The sequence below is a fragment of the Mustela nigripes genome, chromosome 17, assembly GCF_022355385.1.
Source record: "Mustela nigripes isolate SB6536 chromosome 17, MUSNIG.SB6536, whole genome shotgun sequence".
In the NCBI taxonomy this organism is placed as follows: domain Eukaryota; kingdom Metazoa; phylum Chordata; class Mammalia; order Carnivora; family Mustelidae; genus Mustela; species Mustela nigripes.
In genome coordinates this window covers 4,827,716-4,853,591 of record NC_081573.1, presented here as the reverse complement: position 1 = coordinate 4,853,591, position 25,876 = coordinate 4,827,716, and the positions used below count along the sequence as shown (strand labels likewise).

The 25,876-nt window shown below is 46.4% G+C and overlaps 1 protein-coding gene across 1 annotated transcript; it reads right to left on the bottom strand.

Moving 5' to 3' along the window:
- Positions 1-12,133: 12,133 nt before the first annotated feature.
- LOC132005959 (zinc finger protein 260-like) lies at positions 12,134-25,172 on the bottom strand. The gene is made up of 5 exons (XM_059383492.1): positions 25,115-25,172; positions 21,391-21,491; positions 20,441-20,567; positions 17,977-18,078; positions 12,134-15,528 (listed from the first exon to the last, which is right to left on the bottom strand). Exons 2-5 carry the CDS (start codon positions 21,403-21,405, stop codon positions 13,634-13,636), a joined length of 2,139 nt encoding a protein of 712 aa, XP_059239475.1. The 5' UTR covers positions 21,406-21,491; positions 25,115-25,172; the 3' UTR covers positions 12,134-13,633.
- Between the last annotated feature and the right edge of the window lie 704 nt (positions 25,173-25,876).

Genomic DNA, 25,876 nt, shown 5'->3' with positions numbered 1-25,876 from the left:
AACTGAGTAGCCACCAAATGTGAGCTACAAGTACTTACGAGATACAACGAATATATATATATATATATATATATATATATATATAGCAATCCTCTATTTACTGCAGTTAATATTATGTGGTAGCTTTTATTGTTTTTAAAAAGATATTTACTTGTGAGAGAGCATGAGCAGGGAGCCCAACCTGAAATTCGATCCTAGGACCCCGAGATCATGACCTGAGCCAAAGGTAGATGCCCAAATAACTGAGCCACCCAGTTGTGCCTCATTTTTTTAAAAGACTTTACTTTTAAGTAGTATCTATGCCCAATGTGGGGCTCAAACTCACCACCCTGAGACAAAGAGCCATATTCTCTTCTTATTGAGCCAGTTAGGTGCCCTTGTGTCACTTTTTTTTTTTAGATAGTTTTTTTTTTTTAAAGATTTTATTTATTTTAGAGAGAGTGAGTGGGAGGGCGAGGAAGAGAGAATCTGAAGCAGACTCCACACTGACTACAGAGCCTGATGCAGGGCTTGATCCCACAACCCTGAGCCAAAACTGAGTTGGATGGTCAACTAGCTGAGCCATCCAGGTGCCCCATATAGCTTTCATTTTTAAAAGTTTTCTCCAACATGGCCCTGGCTAAATTTAGTTTCCAAAACCCAGCATCTTGCTCTTTTATTTAAAAAAAGTCTAGACTTTTCCTTCCCTTTGCTCTGTCATACTTTCTTAACTAAACCACAGAAGCTAAGAAGAGCATGTAAACTAACACCAAATAGCTAGAACTTTCCACTCTTCTAACCTCCCAAACCTCCCACGCAGAAGGACACCCTCCCACATATACATGTCACCTCTTCCCATAATTCCCTTCCCCCATTTAAAGTTGGTTATACAGTATGAGACCCAGTTTGCTGTGGGAGTTAGTGGTACTGGAGCAGTAGGATTCATTTGGGAAAGCTGCATTGTATATTGCCACATGGTTCACAGAAGATGTGCTTGATAGTAGAAATTGTGGTATATGGAAATTGACAGCTAGAATGTTCCTCATGTACCATTTGTTCAAGCCAGGTGCTTTGTCAGGCTCCAGGGTAGGGAATAACAATGTGGTAAGCCCTGCTCTGGCCTTGAAACTTCTGGAATCAAAGAGAAGCGGATGGCCCCATTTCCACAGAGAGGTACCATTCATTTACAAGTGACATCTTAAAATGCCACATTGCCTCATGTCACAGCAAGTTCTGGGACCATGGAGGAGTGCTAGAGAGCCCAGAGAGGATACCATCCTTCTTGTTGGAACTTCAGGTCAGCTGTTTGCCAGGCCTGTTCTACAGCTGAAACACGTGAAACCACACGGCTCCCTCTTGATGACACCTTCTTAGCTCTGGGTTTTTGTGTCCCACCCTCTGAGTGACCAGTGACAGGTTTCCTGAAGCACAAACAGAATCTAATGAAGAAACTGACACTTTGGGTATCTTTCATGTTTTTGGCGCTAAAAAGCTTAGGAGTATGTGCTCTTGAGCTTTTTAAACCTTGCACCTTGCATTGTTCTGGTTGATTGTTATTGTTGAAACTGGGAACGGACTGGCTGACCATTGGGCCCACACCCAGTGGGGAACATACTAATTTTCAAATGGCCAGAACAGCGAGCTCACTGCATGTGGTCCCCACCCTCCGATCACTGTGTAGTCTCTGCAGTGGGCCTGTTCTCTACCAAAGGGGCAGCACAGAGGCAGGAACTTGAACTGATGAGTGTGTTCAATGAGAGAGAGAGACACTAGAGAGAGAGGCCAGAGGCCCTGTGGAAAATTGGCAGTCATGCTGGGGGACAGACTCTGTAACTACTGACCTGTATTGCTGTGGGCCAGTGTGGAAGTGCCCTTCATGTATGTGTGTTGGTTCTCAGATTAAAGTTTTGTCTAAAAGTGTTGGTTTCTTCTTTCAGCCTGGTGCCATGTACCTTACCAGATGCTGGGCACACAAGGGCTCCCATGCCAGCCAAGTGCTTATGTACTGGAGGAGAAAGGCTTCTAAGGGTGAAAACTGCCCCTTGAGAGGGGATGGTTATGTCTGTTTCCTCAAGTGTGGGTGGGGCATGGACACCAGGGAGCCACATAATTTCCGCTGGTCCTCAGATACATTATCAGACCACACTTCCTTCTAGTGTGATCCTGACTGAGGAGGAAACATGGACTACAAGTCGTTCACTCCTCTCTAGTTACAAAGTTACAAATAGGCCTCAGGCTCAGGCAACCACTGCAGCTACAAATTAATTTTTTCCCCTCAGCATTTTAGTTCCTTTCTCCCCCTTTTTCCTTTACTGACAAGAGATACTAGTTTCCCAGTTGTGGCAATATAGAAAGTCGTCCTTAAAAATAAACCGGTTTAGGGGTGCCTGGGTGGCGTGGGTAAGGGCCTGACTCTTGATTTTGGCTCAAGTCATGATCTAAGGGTTCTGAGATCAAGCCCCATGTCACGCTCCATGCTCACGGCCATGACTCATTACAGCAAAATCATGCAGAGCAAAATCAGAAAAGGGATAAGGCCCATGGGGTGAAGTCCAGGGGAGACCAGTGCCAGCTTCCAGAATCCTCTCCCCATGGAGCCACACAAGTCACATTAATTCCGCCAGCAGAGAGGTATGACAATGCGTGTGGAATGTTCTCTACCAGGGATGCTCAGTAGAGACCCAGTCATTGCCAGAGTTTGTACCGGGGGCTGGTCCTCTAGATGCCCTTGGCCTGGGATGCACCAAAATTAGAGACTCCCAGAAGGAAAGCAGATGTTCAGCAGCAACCAAAATTAAAAAGTCACCTATTGTGTGATTCCACTTATATGAAACTTCCAGAATAGGTAAATCCATAGAGACAGAACCAGATCAGTGGCTGCCAGGGGCAGGGTTGTGGAGAATGGGGAATAAATGCTTAATAGGGAGGGGGTCTCCTTTTGGGGTGATGTAAATGTCTCAGATCTAGATAGTGGGGATGGTTGCACAACAGCATGGGCTGTGTGCCCCATAGAGCAAAGGTGACCCAAAAAACTCAGTATAAAAATAATGACAAGGCCAAACACCTAGGCGTGACCCCTGCACTCTTAAGGACACAAAAATAAGTGTAAGTTTGTTGTTAGGGGCCCATGGCACTCATAACCCAGGGTTATGTGACACTTCTGTGACAGGCTCCTTGTGAAGAGTGTGGGCCAGGGCCTGGCCCCCATATGTGGCCCAAGATGGGTCAGGCCTGCCCAGGGAGCCGGGTGCCCTTCATGTTTCTGTGAGATGCCTCCCCCCACCAATTGTGCCAGTGAACTCTCCCATGATTTTGTCAGAAGAAACCATTAATATTCTCCTGGTCCTGAGACTTGCTACACAGCAGAGACTAAAATCTGCATGTTGTGGGGAGGTTGGGTGGCTCAGTTGGGTAAGCATTTGACTCTTGATTTCAGGTTAGGTTAGGATCTCAGGGTTGTGGGATCAAGCCCAGCGTATGGCCCTGTGCTGGGTGTGGAACCTACTTGGAATTCTCTTTCTCCCTTTCTTCCCTCAGCCCCTCCCCCTGCTCATGTTCTCCCTCTCTCTCAAAAAATGAAATGAAATGAAATGAAATAAAATAAAATAAAATAAAATAACATTTACATGTTGTGAACTCTAGGACGAAATGGACTTATTTCTGGGTTTCAGTTTTAGTCTCCTTTTCTACCTACTAGCTGTGGGACCACTAGTGAGTCACTTGGCTCCTCTGGGCCTTAGTTTCTGCATCTGTGGAGTGGGTGATCCTACAGCCCTCCCCCATAGTGTTGATGTGCAGTCTTTACACTCACTGAAGCTGGGCGTTATATTCAGAAGACACTGGACTTGGGCTGGACTCTGAAAGTGTGAGCCAGGATGTAAGAGTTCTGACTCAAGCAAACCCTTTGTTGGGGTCCATTTGAGGCAAGTGGTTCAAGTGGCCTTTTATTGGCACTAACTGTCTTCCTATGCTGTGTGCCCCACAGTGGCTGGGGCTTCTGTCTCATTCTCCTCTCTGTCTCCTGTGCCCAGAACCCCTGGTACACACCAGGGCCCAACAATCACTGGTCACTGACTGCTCTGTCTTCTTGAGCCCTGGGTGTGGGATGTACCCTGCTCACTGCTCCTCTGACTGGGCTGGGTAAACCCAACATTTGAGGGCCTTTCAGGCAAGACACACCTGAGCTCTGGACATCCACACAGCCACCAAGCTGCCCCTTCCTCCTCAGAGGTCCCCTTTTATGGAAGGGTAGAGCCCTGAGCCCACAGAGCTGAGGGAAGGAAAGAAGGAAGACCGGCCTGGCTTGCAGTCCCAGGAATACTTGGTGCCAGACCCCCTTCCTCTATTCCATGCATGCGGGACTCTGCTGGGCTCCAGTGTTCTCAAGGCTGTTGGCAGCTTCCAGGCTCTGCCTGGTGTCGGTGAGTCCCTGGCCATGAGCCACCTTGGGTCTGAAGGGGTAGGTGCAGGAGTTTATCAAGGGACTGGGAGTCAGCCAATCTGCTCTCTGTCTATTTCCTGCCTATGCAACTTCAGGTAGCATCACCTCTCCATGCCTCAGTTTTCTGCATCTAAATAATGGGTATAATATATGTGCTGTTGAAGTGAGCACTATAATGGGTATGAAAGCACACAGGGTAACATGAGGATATCACCAAGCACACAGGTTGTAAGCGCTCCTTAAACGTGTAGTTTTCACGTAGTTTCACAACATCCCTCTAAGGTAAATTTTGCTCAGCCTGTTTTGAAACAGAAATGAGACCTCAAAGAGGTTGGCTGACTTGTCCAAGGTCTGCCAGGAAACAGCAAAACCATCCACACCCAGCCTTGAAATTCCATGATCTTACCTGCTTTATTTGTATTTTCTTTCTTTTTTAGAGAAGAGTGTGAGTGGCAGGGGTAGGGGAGAGGAGAGAGAATTTCAAGCAAATTCCACATTCAGCGCTGAGCTGGATGGATGCAGGGCTTGATATCATGGCCTTGAGATCATGACCTGAGCTGAAATCAAGATAGGATCCTTAATTGAGCCACCACTACTACTTCAGAGACAGTCAAGTATAACAAAGAAGGAATTTAAACCTAGTGGATTTTTGACAAGGGTGCCACAATTCAAGGGAAAATAACAATCTTCAACAAACACTCCAGGGACAACTGGATAACCAGATATAAAATAGCCCTACCTCACACCATATACCCAAATCAACAACAAATCAAAGCAGTGATGATATCTAACATTCACTGAGGACTCACCATGTGCCAGGGGCTTTCCATAAATCAAAGTAGCCCCCAGAGCTGCACTATGAGACAGATATTGGTATCACTCCCATCTTAAAAAATGAGGAAACCTAGGGACAATGAGGTTAAGGAAACCTGACCCTGTTGGTCAGTACGGAAGTTCTAGAGCCAGAATTTGAACCAGGATTTTGAACTTCCACACCTGGACTCCTAACCGCTATGTGAAAGGGGAAGACTCCCATGTCTCCTAAACATCTGGTGACCCTGGGCAGGTGCCATCACCCCTGCAAGTCTGCGTTTCCTTATATACAACACGGCAAGAACAATGTTGGGACTCCACCAGGAGGCTGTGAGGGGTAAATACTGGTGAAATATTTAGAGCTGTGGTTGGCTCCCAGGATGCATACATATTAGCTGTTTCGGTGTAATTAATCATTTTTAGTAATAATTAGCATTAAAACTAAGCATTAAAACTAAAACTACCCTTGGCTCATAATAGGCACTCAACTGATTTTATTATTGTAAATTTTAGTGATTTATTCTGTAAGATTAGCATTTATAAATTTGGAACCCTACTCTTAACCTTGACCATAGCACATCACCTGGCGATTAATAAGTGACTGAGAAATGAATTACTTGCAAAACAGTAATAGTGGTAGATTTTATTACTAAGCATTTACTAATCACCTTCCTTAGAAAGTGAGTTAGAAACTGAAATAGAGCTAGTTCACACCGTTCAACTCAGCCAGTGAATTCCTAAACCAAGAGCTGGAGAGGATCAGTTAACAACCCTGGTCGAACCTCCACGCCCTCTGACCCTGTTTCTCCACTGGACTCAAGAAGGAGCCCGTGCATAAGGATTCTCAGAACAAACGCCAGCATTTTCTGCCCAGCCTGCTTCTTTGGCTGAGGTCTCCCCTCTTTTTCCCCGGCACAGGCACGCCCCCGTGCTTACCCCAGCTAATCCTCGCGCTAGTCCCGCCCACAACCCCGCACCGCCCCGCCTAAGGCCGCGTGCCAGCCACAACTTTGCGGCTCCACTGGAAGGACTCGGCTTCTCACGCGTCTCCATCCGGGTTAAGTGCCTAAGTCCTCGAGATCCCTCCGAACCACTTTTCTGGGCAAAGAGGGGAGGATGCGGCGAGTGTCGTTAACACTTGGGGCCCCGAGGTGTCTTGGACCTCGAGTCGGCCTCCCACGCGGAGCTCGCTCCGCACGGGGCGTCCCCACCACGGCGGCGACACTGCGTGCGCAGCCCCAGAGCTGTGCATGCGTCTGCGTCTGCACCGACTCCCCGACGGACTACGCTTCCCAGATCCCTGTAGCATCCTCTGGGCTACCATCCACCGTCGGTCAAGGAGGAAGAAAACCCGGAGCCCTCCTCGGCCTTCGCCAGGGATACACAGATGTCCGAGTTCTTCTGCTTCTATAGGTGGAGTGGAGAAGCATCGCCAGCAGTCTGTCGCCAGTGCAACTGTCAGCTGGCATCGACAGGTCTGTCTCCATGGCAACAGCCTAAGCGCTGGCGGTAGGAGAAGGCCCCTCATTACAGGCCCGTTTAGTAGCAAGGATGCTCAACAAAACAGCGTGCTCTGCTCATAAGACTTAATGGGAAACATATGTTCGAACACGAAGAAGGGTAGGAAAGAGTTGATGTAAGGAAGGTTTCCCAGAGTATGGGAACTTTGAATAAGGTTCTGAGGGATGAATAGGAGGTCACCAGGAAGAGAAGAAAAGGAGAAAAAAAACCGCCATCTTTATCTCTCTGGTCAAAATTTGAAGCTGTATGACATAGTCTTAAGGATGGTGTGGGGAAACTACCATTCTCGTACCGTGCAGGCAGGGAGGGGAATGACTTCAGTCTTGAAGTCGACCAGACAATTGACTATTTTTTGAGAACCTAGTCTGTTCCACGCAGTGCTCCAGGCGCTAGTGGTAGAAGACCACACATGGACCTTGCCTTCAGGGGTCAGGGAAGGGCAGTACATAGGAGACATATAAAGGGAAATTATGATTTGTGCTGTGAAGTAAACAGGCAAGCGGCTGAGACCAATGAAAGGACACCTCTGTGATCAGGAAATATAAATGTTTGGGAACATACTCGTGCAATAAAAGCCAAATAAATCTCAGGTGAATTGTAAAGAGATATTAGCGTTTAGCAGCTAGAGGTTTCCCTACCTGTAGATTTCTTCTTTCTGGAGCTTGTGAGGATCTGAGTTGGGGTTTTCTTTTACTTGCCATTGAAGTCATTCTTAAGTACCAGGATAAACAGGTTGAATGCCTAGTCTTTTTGGTCGCTTAGTAAGTAAACCATCTCTCTTGTTTGAACTATTCTCTGAGTTTTCTATGACTTGAAACCTAAAACATCCTTCATAACAAAGTCATATTATTCTCCTTTGAAAAATAAGGAAACGGGGTGCCTGGGTGTCTCAGAGGGTTAAGCTTCTGCCTTCAGCTCAGGTCATGATCTCAGGGTCCTGGGATCAAGTCCTGTATCAGGCTCTCTGCTCAGCAGGGAGCCTGCTTCCCCCATTCTCTCTCCACCTGCCTCTCTGCCTACTTGTGATTCCTGTCTATCAAATAAATAAATAAATAAGAAAAATCAGGAAACTGGATCAGATAGTAAGACAATGACAAAGGCAAGATTCAAAATTAGCTTCTTTTTAGACTAAAAAAATTCAAGAGCAGGGGCACCTGGGTGGCTCAGTGGGTTGAGCCGCTGCCTTCGGCTCAGGTCATGATCTCGCGTCCCGGGATCGAGTCCCGCATCGGGCTCTCTGCTTGGCAGGGAGCCTGCTTCCTCCTCTCTCTCTCTCTGCCTGCCTCTCTGCCTACTTGTGATCTCTCTCTGTCAAATAAATAAATAAAACCTTTAAAAAAAAATTCAAGAGCATTCTAAATTATTATGTGAATAAAAGGGTGAGGGTGAGTCTTTGAGAAGGAAGTGGATCAAATGTGCTGAGAAAGGTACATATGTGATGGAATATATTAGGAGAAGGCATTTAAAGACGCTACCCTGCTGACTTTGAACATGGAGGAAGGGGCTGCAAGCCAAAGAATGGAGGTGGCCTCTAGAGATTGAAAGTTCATACCATAAGACATTTTTAAAAATACAGACAATAAAAATTTAATTGTTAAAAAGTCATAAAAGTATTAGAATACAATACAAGATAATCTTGGCAGTGAGGAATGCCTTTCTTAGCATGACAATAGGTCCAAGGATGATAAAAGAAAATACAAATAGATTTGAATACTAAAATTTTAAAAATTCTATGTAGCAAAATACATCATAAACAAAATTTCAATAAACCTGGAGAAAATATTAGTGATGTATATACCAAAGGGTTAATCTATGTAATACATAAAGACTTGCTCCTATAAATCAATACACAAAGGCAGCCCAATTAAAAGTGGGCAAAATACATAAATAAGCAATCCCAAGAAGATGAAACCTTAACAAACATATAAAAGATCATTAATCTCACTATTGCTAGGACATCTTTACTTATTGGATTACAAATATTTTAAAAAACTTTTTAAAAGATGTATTTATTTGAGAGAGAGCAGAGGGAGTGCACAGAGGGAGAGGGAGCATGGAGAGACAAAGAAAAGCAGACTCCCCACTGAGCAAGGAACACAATGCAAGGCTCAATCCCAGTACCCTGAGATCGTGACCTGAACCGAAGGCAGACACTTAATCGACTGGGCCACCCAGGTGCCCTTAGAAATATTTTTAGAAGAATAATACTGAGTAATTTAAAAAAAAAGATTTTATTTATTTATTTGACAGACAGAGATCACAAGTAGGCAGAGAGGCAGGCAGGGAGAGGGGGAAGCAGGCTCCCTGCTGAGCAGAGAGCCCGATGCGGGGCTCGATCCCAAGACCCTGGGATCATGACCTGAGCTGAAGGCAGAGGCTTTAACCAACTGAGCCACCCAGGCACCCCAGTACTGAGTAATTTTTGAAGGAAGTTGGGCAACAGAGAAATAGGCATTCATATATTCATATAGTCAAGAGTCATGTAAATTGGTTCATCCTTTTTTTGGAGGATTATTTATCAGTAATTATCAAAATTTAAACGTGGACATTTTTTGTCCCACAAGTTTATTTCTAGGAATTTATCTTATGGAGATAACTTGCACAAGCGTCAAATAGTAAATGTCCAATGATAGAAAAGAAAACAATCTCAATGTCCGTTAATAGGGATTGGTTAGGGACGCCTGGGTGGCTCAGTCAGTTAAGCCACTGCCTTCAGCTCAGATCATGATCCCAGGGTCCTGGGGCTCCTTGCTAGGCAGGGAGCCGGCTTCTCTCTCCGCCTCTGCCTGCCACTCTGCCTGCTTGTGTGTTCTCTCTCTCTCTCTCTCTGACAAATAAATAAATAAAATATTTTAAGAAAATAGGGATTGGTTAAATAAACTCAAGAAACCCTAGTATGAGGATACACATATACATTTCTATATATTTATATATGTTTATATATAAACATGTTTGCATTATCATGGGAAAATATCCACATTTGTGAAAAAAGTCACTTCTAAAATTGTATGTGTGGGGTCGCCTGGCTGGCTGTGGGTGGAGCATGTGACTCTTGATCTGGGGGTTGTGGGTTCAAGCCCTATGTTGGGTGTAGAGATTACTTAAAAAAATAAAAATCTTAAGTCATATGTGTGCATATACCATACAAATTGTCTACTGTATTTACGTTGATATATACACGTGTGTATACACACAACCAGTTTTATAAAAACAAAAAAGGAAAACAAAAAAGGAAAAACAAAAAAGGAAGTTCATATTTACAGAAAAAAAATCTAGAATCTTTGGAATAAAGATTTACAGGGAGTCATTGCTTTCATTTTTGTTTTCTGAATTATTCACCATAAACGAGCATTTATTCAACCATGAAAGGAGTCATATACTAAAAGAAATAACTGGGAAGACTATAAACATGGTAATAGTTACCATGGGTGATGTTGGTGAGACATAGTCCTGTCCTCTGATGGTCAGATTGCCAACAGATACAAAAGTTCTGGGGTGCCTGGGTGGCTCAGTGGGTTAAAGCCTCTGCCTTCGGCTCAGGTCATGATCCCAGGATGCTGGGATCGAGTCCCACATCGGGCTCTCTGCTCCGCAGGGAGCCTGCTTCCTCCCCACTCTCTCTCTCTGCCTGCCTCTCTGCCTACTTGTGATTTCCCTCTCTCTGTCAAATAAATAAAATTAAAAAAAAAAAAAAGTTCTGGGAAACCATTGGCCCACATGTCTGGGATCACTGAAACATTCTTCCTTTGATCCCATGACTTCCCTGCCAGGATTTCACTTGGAAATTGGTCAGGTGCTCAACCACAGACTTCAGCTCAAGAGACATTTATAAAAGTCAAAAACTGGAAACAACCAAGGTGTCCAACAGGGGATTGATGAAGTTACTGGCTGAATTAGTATGCAAACTATCCCCCAAACATCTGGTTGTTAAAGAGGATTTAATGATATGGGTATATTTAATGATAGGGGCTCGTGATAATAAAGTAAACTAGAAGTATGACAAATTGCATATTCAGTATACCCCAAATTTATTAAAGCACCTATAATATTATATATTATTTTTAAAATAGCAGAAGTGACCCAAATGTTAACAGATATCTCTGCATGACACTAGACTTTGGGTGAAATTTTCTGGATTTCTTGGATCTTCTAAATTTTCTATAAGAAGCATGTATTGATTTTTATAATAATAAACATTATTTTAAGAAGGAAATGTTATATGTGAAATGTGTTCAATCCCCATAGATGTTCAGAGCATAGCTTCTGAGCCTGACTACCTGGGCTTGAATCTCTATATTCCACAAGCTCATAGCCGTGAGGTTTTGGCCACTTCGTTTCCCTGTGCTTTGGTGTCCTCACCTGTAAAATGGGACAATACAGTCCTGAACAGGTGGAATTGTTCAAAGAAAGAGAATTCATACATACCAAGGGCTTGGGACAGAACTTGGCACATAGTAAGTTACTAAAAAAATGTTTGTCATCTCATATATTTGACAGAGGAAAAAATTATGGATGTTCAGTGCTGGTAAAATGTGGATGGCAGTCCTCATGCCCAGCTTGTCCCAGGCAGACTGGGTCCGGCCAATTTGGAAAGCAACTTGACAAAATGTTCCAGTATTCAGGAAAATCATTAGAATCGTGCTTCTCCTATTTCCATCCTGGGAATATGACTTAGAGAAAAAATCTCCTGAGAAGAACAGAGGAAGCAGGTGTGGAAATACTCATTCCAACATTCATAATTGGGAAAACTGGTGAAGCACCTGTGTCAATGAGGGGCTTAAAACAAAACCCATGTGGGAGAATGGACTTGAAAATTTTACACCCACCAGTGAAATATTATTAGCCCGAATGATGAGGAGTATGAAGTGTATGGGATTACAAAAGACAATTCTCAGTGTATAACAGGGCAAATCTGAGAAGCCAAAATTGTTTCTACACTCTGATCACAATGAAATAAAAGAACACTTATTTTAAGATGATACTTGAAAGGGAATAAAAAAAAATCAAGACCATAGGACTTCTGAGGGTGGCCAAGTTGAGGGTGAGTATATTGCTTTTGTTTCATGATTAAAAATATGGATATGGGGCACCTGGGTGGCTCAGTGGGTTAAGCCTCTGCCTTTGGCTCAGATCGTGATCTCAGGATCCTGGGATCAATTCCTGAACTGGGCTCTCTGCTCAGCAGGGAACCTGTTCTCCCCCGAAACTGCCTGACTCTCTGCCTACTTATGATCTCTGTCAAATGAATAAATAAATAAATAAATAAATAAATAAATAAATAAATAAATAAATAATCTTTAAAAAAATATATGGATATGGAAGACAGAGTAAAACAAAACCAGGAAGAAGTACACACAAAATGATGGGCTCTCCATGGGCTGTGTGGTTACAGAGAATTTGTATTTTATTCCATACTTCTTGATACTTTCCAAATTATCCTTTACAAAGCAAATGTTATTTTACTTAAAAATGTTTCCCGTTATAAAAGTATGTGCATTATTTTTATAATAAAATACAAACACTATGGTTTTTTTGTTTGTTGTTTTTGGGTGGTTTTTTAGAGAGAGAGAGACAGACAGACAGACAGAGGGAGAGAATCTTAAGTAGGCTCCACAATCAGTGCAGAGCCTGACTCGGGGCTCAATCTCACAACCCTGAGATCAAGACATGAGCTGGAGTCAAGAGTCAGACACTTAACGGACTGAGCTACCCAGGCACGACCTGCCCCCTTTTTTAATAGTATGTTTTTATGATAAAATATGATGAAAGAAAAACTTACTTTTGGGCATGAAGTAAAACAGAAAATGATGTTTAAGATGGCAACTCCTTTATAGAGCATAAATCCTGGACATGAGAAAGATGCAAAAAATAAGCCTTTAAAAATGACTGTAGGGCGCCTGGGTGGCTCAGTGGGTTAAGCCGCTGCCTTCGGCTCAGGTCATGATCTCAGAGTCCTGGGATCGAGTCCCGCATCGGGCTCTCAGCTCAGCGGAGAGCCTGCTTCCCTCTCTCTCTCTCTGCCTGCCTCTCCATCTACTTGTGATTTCTCTCTGTCAAATAAATAAATAAAATCTTTAAAAAAAAAAAATGACTGTAAATAGTGGAACATACTGTGTTTAAGCCAACTGCAGGCATGGTCATGAAATTTGTAGCTTGAAGTTTTGTAAGATACTAAAATCTAGTGTTGATGCTCAGCTACATAAACTTGTACTCTAAAGGGTTAATCTTTCCAGTTGTGATTTTTTTTCTTGAATTTTCAAGCTCTAATTTAATGACTGATTGATAAATTTATTTATTTATTTATTTTAGGTGCCTTGTTAGCGCAGTAGGTAGCGCGTCAGTCTCATATTTCTTTATTTATTTTGGTCGATAAATTTAAAAAGTTCACAGAGAGGCACCTGGGTGGCTCAGTTGGGTTAAGCCTCTGCCTTCGGCTCAGGTCATGATCTCAGGGTCCTGAGATCGAGCTCCGCATAGGGCTCTCTGCTCTGCAGGGAGCCTGCTTTCCCCACCCCCTCTCTCTTCCTGCTTCTCTGCCTACTTGTGATCACTCTCTGTCAAACAAATAAAATCTTTAATAAAAAAAGTTCACAGAGACCTTGTTAAAGATATCAGATGATGTCTCGTTTCATTTACACCACCCTCTGGGGACGCCATAAGATTGAAAAATAGGGGGGAAGCTGAGATTTTAGGAGGGAGCTCCTAAAATGATCAGAAGGTGTCCCAGCAGGTGATCAATGGCACCAGCTCCTTGTAAGAAACAGAGAAGCAACTCTCTCTCACAGTATATGGTGTTAGGGTTCCTCTCTGGGAGGAAGTTACTGGTGCTGATGAAGGCTGCACTGAACCCAGCATCAGAATCGCCCACGGGCTAATTTCTTAGGCTTTCTGGTCAGCAAGAGTTCTTGGAATATCAGCAAGCTGTGTGCTCCATGCAAAGGGTTTCTCAAAATCATTGCAGACGTAGGTGCTGTGCATAGCGTGAAGCCTCCGGTGTTTAGCCAGATGTGAACTCCAGCTGAAATCCTCCCCACATTCCTTACACACATAGCGTTTTCCACCCACATGAACCTTCTGGTGTTGAATAAGGTGTGAAATCTGGGTGTAGGTTTTTCCACAGTTGTTACATTTATAGGGCTTCTCTCCGGTATGGGTCCTTTGATGCTGAATAAGGTGGATGCTCTGGTTGAAGGCTTTCCCGCATTCCTTACAGGCATAGGGTTTCTCGCCAGTGTGAATTCTCTGATGTTGGGTGAGGGAGGAGTTGTGACTGAATGTTTTCCCACATTCTCTGCACTTGTAGGGTTTCTCGCCCGTGTGGATTTTCTGATGCTCAATAAGGTGGGTGCTCCGGCTGAAGGCTTTCCCACAGTCACTGCACTCATAAGGCTTCTCTCCAGTGTGAATCCTCTGGTGTTGGATGAGGTGGGAAATCTGGGTATAGGCCTTCCCGCAAACTTTACACTCATAAGGCTTCTCCCCAGTGTGAATCCTCTGGTGGCGGGTGAGCGAAGAGTTCTGGCTGAAGGTTTTTCCACATTCGTTACATTTGTAGGGCTTCTCACCAGTGTGAATTGTCTGGTGTTGTGTGAAGGACGAGGTGTGACTGAAAGCCTTTCCACATTCATTACATATGTAGGGTTTTTCTCCCATGTGAACGCTCTGGTGCCTCATGAGGTGGGAAATCTGTGTATAAGCCTTCCCACACTCGTTACACTCATAGGGTTTCTCACCAGTGTGAATTCTCTGATGCTGAGTCAGGGATGAACTGTGGCTGAAGGCCTTTCCACACTCAGAGCACTCATAGGGTTTCTCTCCCGTGTGAACTCGCTGGTGCTGGGACAGGGACGAGCTGTGGCTGAAGGTTTTCCCACACTCATTACATTTGTAGGGTTTCTCTCCGGTGTGGATGGTCTGGTGCTGAGTCAAGGAGGAAGTGTGACAGAAGGCTTTGCCACACTCGGCACATTTGTAGGGCTTCTCCCCTGTGTGGATTTTCTGGTGGCGGGTGAGGTGGGACACCTGTGAGTAGAACTTCCCACACTGGTTGCATTTATAGGGTTTTTCCCCAGTATGGCACCGCTGGTGTTTAATGAGGGAGGAGCTCTGGGTGAAAGCCTTCCCACATTCCTTGCATTTGTATGGCTTCTCTCCAGTGTGGATCCTTTGATGCTCAGTAAGCGATGAGCTCTGAGTAAAGGTCTTGCCGCACTCACCGCACACGTAGGGCTTCTCTCCTGTGTGTATGATGTGGTGCTGAATGAAATATGAACTGTTGCTAAATGCCTTCCCACAATCATTGCACTTGTAGGGTTTCTCTCCCGTGTGAATCCTCTGGTGCAGAATATAGTCTGAATGGTAAATGAAGGTTTTCCCACATTCTATGCAGTTAAATGGCTTCTTTTCTATGAAGGTTCTTTGGCATTTCAGGATCTTTCTTGGTCCATTCCTCTTCCAAGTTCTCTCTCCCACCAGCCCTCTTTGCTTCTTGATGAAGGCTGAGGTCTGTCTGAAGCTCTGCCCCAGCTTGAGACACCCCATGCCTCTCTCCCCACAGATGGTTTCCTTGCAAGGAGCAAACAAACACCTCAAACGCCTCTCTTGCTTTTCCTGGTCCTCCAACCGACAGCTCCAGGCCCAGGATCCCCCCAGCCTGGCATCTCCAAGCATTGCCCTTAAAACCCCCTCCCTCTTTCCCACAGGGGAAGTGGCCTCTTCAGAAATGCTCTCTCTCAGAAGTGTCTCCTGAGGTGTTGCAGAGCTGGTATCCAAGGCTGAAAGACATGGAAAATGTGACTATCATCTGCGTCAGGACCAAGGACACTGATGATTAAGTTGAACTGACACTGGAAAACTTTAAAAGGCAAGTTTCAAAGTTTAGGTAGCTCTTTCAAAAGGCAAGGGAGATTTGTGTTGTGACATGGAAGGATGGCTTCCAAATACCCTAAAAATAAAAATATGTTAAAAAAATTTTTTTTTTTTACCTATTTATTTGAGAGAGTAAGTGAGTAAGGGCATGAGCATGGGGAGCAGCAGAGGTAAAGGGAGAAGCAGACTCCCCTGCTGAGCAGGGAGCTTGATGCAGGGCTCGATCCCGGGATCATGACATGAGAAAAAGACAGACACCTAACCAACTGAGCCACCTAGGCACCCCCACCCCCCCACCAAGTTGGAACATTTTGACTTTATTATTATTTACTTTTTTATTGTGGTAAAATACATACATCATAAAATGTGACATTTAGGTCATTTTTAGGCATTGGGTTGCATGTGAGCACTCACGCTAGGGTGCAATCACCACCACCATCCACCTCCAGAACCTTTTCATCTTCCCAGACTGAAACATTGTACTCATTAAAAACTAACGCCTGCTGCTCCTTCCCCAGCCCCTGGGCACCACACTCAACTCTGGTTCAATGAATTTGCCTACTCTAGGCACCTCATGTAAGTGGAATCATACAATATTTGTCATTTTGTGTCTGGCTTATTTAATTTAGCATCATGTCCTCAAGGTTTTTCATGTTGTTGTTATTTACTTTTGTAATTAAAAAAAAGGGAGTTCAGTTGGTTAAGTGTCTGCCTTCGGCTCAGGTCCTGATCCCAGGGTCCTGGGATCGCGCCCTGCATTGGGCTCCCTGCTTGGCGGGAATCTTGCTTCTCCCTCTACCACTCCCCCTGCTTGTGTTCTCTCTCGCTGTGTCTCTCTCTGTCAAATAAATAAATAAAATCTTTTAAAAAATATAGTAAAGCTGGGGTGCCTGGGTGGCTCAGTGGGTTGGGCCGCTGCCTTCGGCTCAGGTCATGATCTCAGGGTCCTGGGATCGAGTCCCGCATCGGGCTCTCTGCTCAGCGGGGAGCCTGCTTCCCTCTCGCTCTCTGCCTGCCTCTCTACCTACTTGTGATCTCTCTGTCAAATAAGTAAAATCTTAAAAAAATATATATATAGTAAAGCTTTGGGGTAAAATGAGAAAAGTAAATTTTTTTGAGAGATAAGCAGCATTATGGGGAGAGTTTCATTTCCTGCCTTATTCTTATTTAGATTTTCAAAGTTTCTGTGATGAACACACATAACTTTAATTTGATCAAGAGATATTAATAAATAGGGGCACCTGGCTGGCTCAGTCAGTTAAGTGTCTGCCTTTGGCACAGGTCACAATCTCAGGGTCCTGGGATTGAGCCCCGTGTCAGGCTCCCCACTCAGCAGGGAGTCTTCTTGTTCCTCTGCCCCTTTCCCTGCTTGTTCTGGCTCTCTCTCAAACAAATAAAATCTTTTTTAAAAAAGGTCAATAAATATTAAATGTGTGTGAGGCTTTTGCAGCACAATATTGCAATTTGGAGAAAGGGAAGTATAGAGAAGAGATGATAAGCGGGAAGCATATCCATGTGGGATTTGTTGGAGGGGATGGATTTTTTGATGCTAGTAGATCTGTTCTTGGGACCCCTATGAATTGCATACCTGATACGTGCTAACCACAGTGCTAGGGTTTGCTGTCAGGGGTACTAGGAGCCATGGGGGGCGCTGTGAGTAGGGGAGGAGTGGGATTAGCTCAAGGTGTGGAAAAACCCCTCTCAGGCTGTGTGAGATGAACGGGGGCCTGGGGGGTGAGGGAGGAGGTTGGGCTGAGGGTCTGACCAAGGGAATCTGAGGCCTGAGCCAGGGTTGTGGGAGACAGCACAGCAGTCTGGGAAAAGTTAGGGGGTAGGAGGGCAGCACTGGGGACCAATGGGCTGTGGTGAAGGGGAATGAGGGGGCAAGTCTCACCCCACAACATGGTGGACAGTGATGGAAACAAAGAAGCTCCAACCCCCTCCCCTCATGGAGTTCATGGGCCAGTGGGGGGCATACATCTGGACTCCTGTCCCCCAGCATGTCCAGTGGGGTCCCACTTTTGGGTCCCTACACAGATGATTCCCGATAAAGAATCACCGTAGCCTATTCTGACCAGGGGGGTTACGACGTGCCGGGTGCTGGGCTATACTTTTATGTGTTCATTCATTCATCTTTTCCAACCCAGGGTACTATTACTGACCCCATTTTGCAGGCGAGGAAATCAAGGGGCAAAATGACCTGCCTGAAGGTCACAGAGCCAGGAAGTTCTGGGGCTGGGATTTGAGCCCACTGCCCATGACTATGGCTGTGTGAGACGCTGCCTCGTTTTTGTCACTGATCCAGACAGACAGGGTAGGCAGATAGCTCACATCTGCTGGACGAACTTACCCACCTGGACAGGCAGCTAGCTGGGCTTCCCTGTTCTCCATTCTGGGCTCCTCCCCTCGCTCCAGACGGGAGATCACATCAGGTTTGGACCCAGGAGGCCCGGCCCCTGGAAAAGATACCAGATTTGGCCATGGCTGGAAGTCATCAGGAGGCCTTAGAGCTCAGCCCCAGGCCCTGGGTCTGCAGGGGAGCTGTATACATTGGGTGCCTAATGATGAGAAACTCTAATGTTCCAGGAATGTGGGCGGCTTAGTTGGTTAAGTGTCTGACTCTGGGTTTCAGCTCAGATCGTGATCTCAGGGTCCTGGCTCCATGCTCAACGGGAAGTCTGTTTGAGACTCCCTTTCCCTTTCTCTCTCCTTCTCCTTCTGTCCCTCCCCCCACTCAAAGTCTCTCACTCTCTCTAAAATCAGTTAATCAATCAATCAATCTTTGGTTCTGTGCTGTTCAAGCTGAGTGTGAGGTACACACTGAAATTCAAAGACTGACTTATCGAGAAGAAAAATAGAAAAAAATCATCAATAATTGGCACATTGATTATCATCTCAACAGGTGCCAAAATGACCATTTTTTGGATGGACTAGGTACAAGAAAATACACCCCTAAAATTAATCTCATCTCTTTCTATCTCCTTTTTTTTATGCCTGCTGTCTTTGAAACCACACTGATTCCCCTTTTCCCAGAGTGGGCTGAACAGGGCTCTCCCAAAATTTCGTCCACAGAAACTGCAGAATGTGACCCTACTCAGAAACAGGGGCTTTGCAGCTGTAATTAGTGATGAGGTCCTCTGGGAGCAGGCTGGGCCCTGAGTCCAAAGACTCCTTGTTTGAAGAGGAGAGACAGACACATGTGGAGAAAAGGTCATGTGAAGATGGAGGCCAAGATTGGGGTGAGGGGGTACAGGGCAAGGAACAGCAAGGGCTGCCAGGAGCCTCCAGAAGCTGCATCCAGGAAGGACTCTGGCCTGGACCCTCCAGTGGGAGCAGGGCCCTGATCACAGCTGGATTTTGCACTTCTGGCCTCTGAACTGTGAAGAAATATATTTCTGCAGAGGACAGGCAAAAGCAACTTCACTCTTTACACCTAACTTGTGCAGAAAAGGGGTCACACAGCAGGCTCTCCTTGGAAAGGCCTGCTCACAAGGCAGCCTGTGGCTGGCGTCTGGACAGCTGGGATTCAGGAGGGTTCTCAGTGTTCCCTGACTGACAGGAGGGTTCCCCGTGCCCAAGCTGCTGGGCCCACAGCATGTTTTCTGCTGAACCCCTGCTTTCCTTTGGGGAGTCTAGAGTTTGGCCGCTGACGTGACTGGACCTCAGTGAAAACCCTGGGCGCTGACTGGGGAGGGGTGGGGGTGGGAGGTCTCTAACGAGCATCCCCTGGTGGGCAACACCTCACATGTACTGTCACATCCTGTTGGATGTCCTGTGTGATTACTTGGGGAGGGGACTCTGGCCTGGTCTCCCCTAGACATCACCCCACATGGCTTATCTCTTAGCTGACTGCGCTTGGTGTCCTTTCGTTGCAGTGTGAGTGCAACTGAGGCCTGGGGGGCCTCCTTCCTCAAACCCCCAAACCTGGGGGCTTACCTGGAGGCTTTCCTGCAGTCCCTGATGCAGAAGTTTATGGTGAGTTTTTGGTTTTTGGTGAGTTTGTCCAGTGAAAGTGTGTGAGTGAGGACAGCTGAGGAAGGAGTGTCAAAGCACCAGAGCTTACAGGGAAAAGGCCAGATAGAAGAATCAGAAAAAGAAGTTGAGGAGAGATGGAGGTGGCCAGACAGACAGCTGAAGAGGCCAGAGTGGGTCAGGGCGGGGCTGCAGGGACAGAGAGGAGGGGATGGGTAGAGATTGTTGGGAGGCAGAGAGGATATGAGGGGCTGTTGAGGAGGTGGTAGGGAGGAGCGAGGATGGGGCTGGGGGTGTCTGGTCTGGGGGCAGGGGGCCCAGGGGAGGAGGAACAGGACAGCATGGAGATGTGGAGCTCAGGGTGAGGGTGACAAATGTGAAGGGTGTTGACGGGGTGCAGTAGGTGGGTGGGTGGACAACACAGGACTAGAGAGACATATTTGGGGAACAGCATTTCTGTGCCTTCTCAAGATGGAGCCAGATGACTGGAGGACATCCAAGGATGCATCTGGAGTCTGAGATTCTAGAACAGGCATTGCAGGGAAGAGCCTGAGGTCACCACACATGGAAAGGGAAGCAAGAAGAGAAGGTGGGGGCACAGGTTGAGGATTTTGCAGGACACGCAGAGGACTTGGGGCCCTGGGGGACACAGAGACTCTAGGAGAAGCGGCAGAGAGACAGAGGGACAGACAGAGGCCAGGCGGGAGGGACCAGTGAGAAGAGCAGAGAGGGCACCCCATGACCTCAGCAAATGCCCACTGTTGAGCAGTGGGTGGGCACAAAAGAGATGAGAGCAGAAGCAGGGCCATCACGCCTCTTCCTGGGAAGGCAGGGGCAGGGCCTTACCCAGGGAAAGAAGGTTCTGGTAGTTCTCCAGCATCACATCCCGGTACAGCTCCCTCTGGCTAGGCCCCAGCTGGCCCCACTCCTCCAGGGTGAAGTCCACAGCCACATCCTTAAAGGTCAATGATTCCTGCAAGGGCCAATTTTACATGGTGGAGGGGCACATCCTTCTAGAACTCTGAACCCAGAGAGGTCATGGGTTAAGAGCCTACCATTGCTAGTGGTTGAACCAGCTCTTAACATTTCAGGCTGGAACATACAGACTCAGCAGGTTTGAGAAAACTGAATTAAAATGGTCCACAGAAATGTAGAAAATCTGGGGCAGCTACTAGCCCAGAGCTTCCTTGGCAGGTGGAAAAAGCTTCCTTTTGCGTGACTCTTTACTGCCATCTGTTGGAAAGTCTTTATAATATGCCAATTATTTTAGTAAATCATTGTTTACTGCCATCTGCATGAAAACTGACATTATGTACCAGTGTATGAGGTATATGATGTGAATCCCGCCACTGAGATGAGGCACCCTTGTGCAGTGCACAACCTGCACACCTGTATATGACATCCTTAAGAAACACTTTTTTAAAAATCAAGACGTGTGTAAGAGTGATAACTAAGTGGCACCCCATCCCAGACCTGCACTGGGATCCTAATCCTCATCCCTGACTCCAAGGATAAGGCTCTAGAGTGAAGCAAAACCATCCACTGCCCACCTCTTTTGGCAACTCAAAGTCAGCTGAGCATTAGAGTGGTTTTTAGAACGGGTCATAAAGTCCCAGCTCAGGGCATCCTGCCCTTCCTTCTCTTCTCCTCCCAGCACTTCCCAGGCCCAGAACCCCTCCCACCATAGTCTCTTCCCCATGCCTGGCAGGGGGAGAAATCTTCAGCCAATAGACAGAGATGTGATGGCCCTCTGGGGTCCACAAAATCATCCTGGGGATGGGGAAGCCCGAACTCACCTGGTCCTCAGCCATCAGGGTCCTGTGGCCCTTGCAGGGTCCTGGGCATGTGTCTCCAGGAGAAAAGACCAGGCCTGAGTCTGCAGAGCTGGAGGAGGAGACTGGAGCACAGAGAGGGTCAGTTCTGGCCCAGACAGACAGATAAACGTTTTCCCAAAGATGCCTCATAACAGAGGGGACCCTTTATACTAACAACTGGTAGCAATCAGGCACCTCGGCTCACTGCACCCACATAACAGCTCCAAAAGACGACACTAGAATTATCCCGAGAGAAGGAAATAGAAGAACAAGAGGTCAATGCCCTTGCTCAAGGTCAGAGATTTCAAGTGTCAGACTGGGACTCATAACCAGAAGTCTGGCTGCGGAGCTAAGCCATCTTTTCATTCTTACTTTTATTTTTCCTTGTGGTTAAATGCATATAACATGTAACATAACATCTTAACCACTTCATTTTTTAAAAAAATATTTTATTTATTTGTTGTTAATACTTATTAAAAATTTATATTTATTTATTTATTTGTTTGTTTGTTGAGCAGAACCAGAAGGAGCAACAGGCAGAGGGAGAAGCAGGCACCCCACTGAGCAAGGAGCCTGATGCAGGACTCAATCCCAAGACCCCAGGTTCAGGACCTGAGCCGAAGGCAGACGCTTAACCAACTGAGCCACTCAGGTGTCCCCACTTTAATCACTTTAAATGACACAGTTCAGTGGCATTTAGGATGTTCACAATGTTGTGCAACCATCATTACAATCTGGTTCCATAACATTTTCATCATTGCCCTAAAAGGAAACGTTAACCAGTCACTCCCAAATCTCCCCGTTCTGTCCCAGCCCTCCAATGCCAGCCCCTGAAAACTACTCGTCTTTCTTTCTTTTTTTAGAAAAGATTGGTTTATTTATTTTACTGAGGGGTTAGGGGTAGAGGGAGAGGGACAGAATCCTAAGCAGACTCCGCACTGAGCGCAGAGCCTGACTCGGAGCTCAATCCCATGACCTTGAGATCACCACCTGAGCTGAAACCAATCACTCAACTGACTGCGCCACCCAGGCACCCCTCATCTTTCTTTCTTTCTTTCTTTTTTTTTTTTTTAAGATTTTATTTATTTATTTGACACAGAGAGAGATCACAAGTAGTCGGAGAGGCAGGCAGAGAGAGAGAGAGGGAAGCAGGCTCCCCACCGAGCAGAGATCCCAATGCGGGGCTCGATCCCAGGACTCTAAGGTCATGACCTGAGCAGAAGGCAGAGGCTTTAACCCACTGAGCCACCCAGGCGCCCCTCATCTTTCTGTCTTAATGGATTTGCCTATTATGGACCTTTCCTATGAATGGAATCATATAATATGTGGCTTTTTGTATTCGGCCTCTTTCATTTAGCATACTGTGTTCCAGATTCATTCATGTTCCACTACGTATCAAGTTTTCATTCCTTTTTTTCTTTTAAAGATTTTATTTATTTATTTGACAGAGAGAGATCACAAGTAGGCAGAGAGGCAGGGAGAGAGAGAGGAGGAAGCAGGCTCCCTGCCAAGCAGAGAGTCTGATGCGGGACTTGATCGAGGACCCTTAGATCATGACCTGAGCCGAAGGCAGAGGCTTAACCCACTGAGCCACCCAGGCACCCAAGTTTTCATTTCTTTTTATGTCTGAATAGTATTCTGTGGCATGGATCTACCCTTTTTTGCAGAGCTCCTTCTTTAAGGGAAAAAAAAAAAGGTGTAGAGTCCAATGCAGTTCTTGAACTCTGAGATCAAGACCTGAGCTGAGATCAAGAGTCCAAATGAGCCACTCAGGTGCCCTTACAGAGCTCCTTCTATTTGCCTTACAAATCCAGCATAAGGATCCTGATCTCTCTTAAGATGTTGTTTGAAGAAATGTCCCACCTGTTGAAATAAAGTTCAAAAGTCCCTGCAAAAAACCTCCCAAAAAACAAACAAACAAAAAACTCTGCCAAAGAAGAATTTGGACTATGGTCACTTCTGTTTATTCATCAGATATGCTCTGAGACTCATGTGAGAGTGACAGGCTCATCTGAGGACATAATAACGAGCGAGATGAGGCTCTGCCCTAAAGGGGCTCCCCACCTGGTGGGGGAGACAGGCCTGGATATAGGCCAGATGGTTGGTGGAGCAATGGCCCCATTCTTGTATCTTGTGCGATGAACCTGTGATGTGATTAAGTTAAGTGCCTCTAAATAGGAAGATTATCCTGGATTATCTGGTGGGGCCTAAATGCAATCATAAGTGTCCTTAGAAGAGGGAGGCAGGGGGGTATTTGATTGGGAGGAGAAGGCCAAGTGAGGGAAGTAAAGAGGAGCAGAGTCAGAGAGAGAAGACACTGTCTCTCTGGCTTTGAAGCTGGAAGAGGCCTCATCTAAGAAACAAGCAGCTTCTAGAAGCTGCGGGAATATGGCAAGGAAACAGATTGTCCCCTAGAGCCCACAAGGGAGCACCACTCTGTTGACACCTTGATTTCAGCATGGTAAAACCCACTGCAGACTTCTGACCTCCCGAACTGTAAGAGAACACATTCGTGCTGTTTAAAGCCACCAAGTTTGTGGTCACTTGTTACAGCAGCAACAGGAAACTAAAACAGCCCAGAAATAAGACACAGCCTCGCACCTGTTTCCAGTTACAGAGGAACGCCAGCAGCTGAAGGCTGAAAGCAGTGGGCGAAATTCTGATGAGGAAATGAGAAGGAAAGTCTTACAGACTCTCCCCTATGTCCTCGTAAGTTACTAAATAATCACAAAAAGAAGGTAACTTTAGAGCAGAAATGCCTGGCGGACACCACCGCAGCCAAGTGATCAAGACGCACATGACCTGTGATGGGCAAACATGACGGGCTCCTGCTCTGATGAGACACTGCATCACCCTGAATTTAGGTATTCCCGCCAAACCTAAATCTAATAGAGAGGAAACACCGAACATATCCAGACCAAGGACATTCTAGAAGTACCTGGTCTGTAATCTTCAGAAATGCCAAGATCATCAAAATCAAAGAAAGACTGAGGAACTGCGTCTGGTTCACGGAGACTAAAGGGCGCTAACAACTTACCCAGTGTGTGGTGTGGGCTTTGCTTTTGCCATTAAGTACATTACTGGGACAGTTAGCAAAATCTGAGGGTCTGCAGATTAGCTAATAGTTTTTATCGATGTTACTGTCCTGCTGTGTGATCATGGTCCTGTGGTCTTGGAAGATAATGGCCCTGTTTTTAGAAACAGACACAGACTCGGAAGAGGGGCGCGCAGACACACAGAAAGAGGGACTGAAAGGGGTTTGGGAGGGTGGGGGGAGAACACAGAGCGATTAGAGACCCAGAAAAAGGGTGGCATTCTCAGGATAAGGACAGAGACCGTGGGCGTGACTGTGCAGAGTACGCGGTGGGCTTTCGGGGCAAACACCCCAGGCCGACCACTGGGACCTGCGAGAAGCCGCCTAGTCTGTTTCTTCACCAGCGAAGTATGGAAACGCACAGTCTCCCTCCTGGGAGATCGCACAGTTCCGCGCTCGCTGACTCCTGGCAAACAGCAGGCGCCCAATTCCTGCGCGTTGAGATCCTCGGGCTGGCAGCGGCGCTCTGGGGCCGCCTCGCGAGAGATAGGAGGGGGCGGGACACCGCACAGCGTGCCCCCAGGCAGGACTCGGGCCCGCCGTCCTGAGCACCCACCAGCCTGTCCCGCTCGGCCCGCACCCACCCGCTCCCGCCGGTAGGTCGGGACTCACCTGTGCGCCTCCGCGGGTTGCGGAAAGTGGCCAGGCCTTCCCTCCCTCTGGCGGGCCGTGGAATGCGCCTGCGCGGTAGTTGTCTCGGTACTATCAAGCCCCGACGCGACTTCGCAGCAGGACTACATTTTCCAGAAGTCATAGCGGGCTCACGCTCCTCCCGGCCTCAGGTCTCTATAGCCGGGGAATGTTGGGAAATGGAGTCTGGGAGAACGATGTGGGGCAGGAGGGAACCTGGTATTGAGAAATGTCTGGCTGTAGAGACACAGCGAACACACCCATTTTAGCCAGTCTTTTCGCTGCCCTTCACAGGAGGGCACATCATAGCCCATTTAACCCATCTAACAAAGTTACCCCTGTAGTTGAAGTCCACAGGACACAAAGAAGTTGGCCCCATCTAAATTGATGGTGAATGAATTGAGCCTCTGTCACTTAATTACTTGCTATCCCTGGGCATCTGCTTCCTGTTTGCCTCAGTTTCACCACCTCTTAAAGGGTGGTATGGTAAGGGAAACAGACCCCTGTAGTGGGAGCTGGGAGGTATATGTCCAGGAATGCAAGGATGGTTTGATATTGGGCTATCACAGAATTTGCTAATTGATATATCAAAGTAATGCCATCACATCCATGGCTATGAAAAGGGTTTTGAGAACCTCCAGTAATAAGCCATGTCTACATAAACTTAATATATTTAAGAATAGGCCCATCTTGGGGCGCCTGGGTGGCTCATTGGGTTAAAACCTCTGCCTTCGGCTCAGGTCA

Bases quoted from the DNA above. Each gene is read 5' to 3' on its own strand.
- LOC132005959 (XM_059383492.1), bottom strand. The intron at 18,079-20,440 runs GTAAGGCCCTGC...TATCTTTTCCAG, and splicing joins CCAGAACCTTCTTTCCCTGG to GGGCCGGGCCTCCTGGGTCC. The intron at 15,529-17,976 runs GTGGGTAAGTTC...CATGTCTTTCAG, and splicing joins CCAGCTAGCTGCCTGTCCAG to CCTTGGATACCAGCTCTGCA.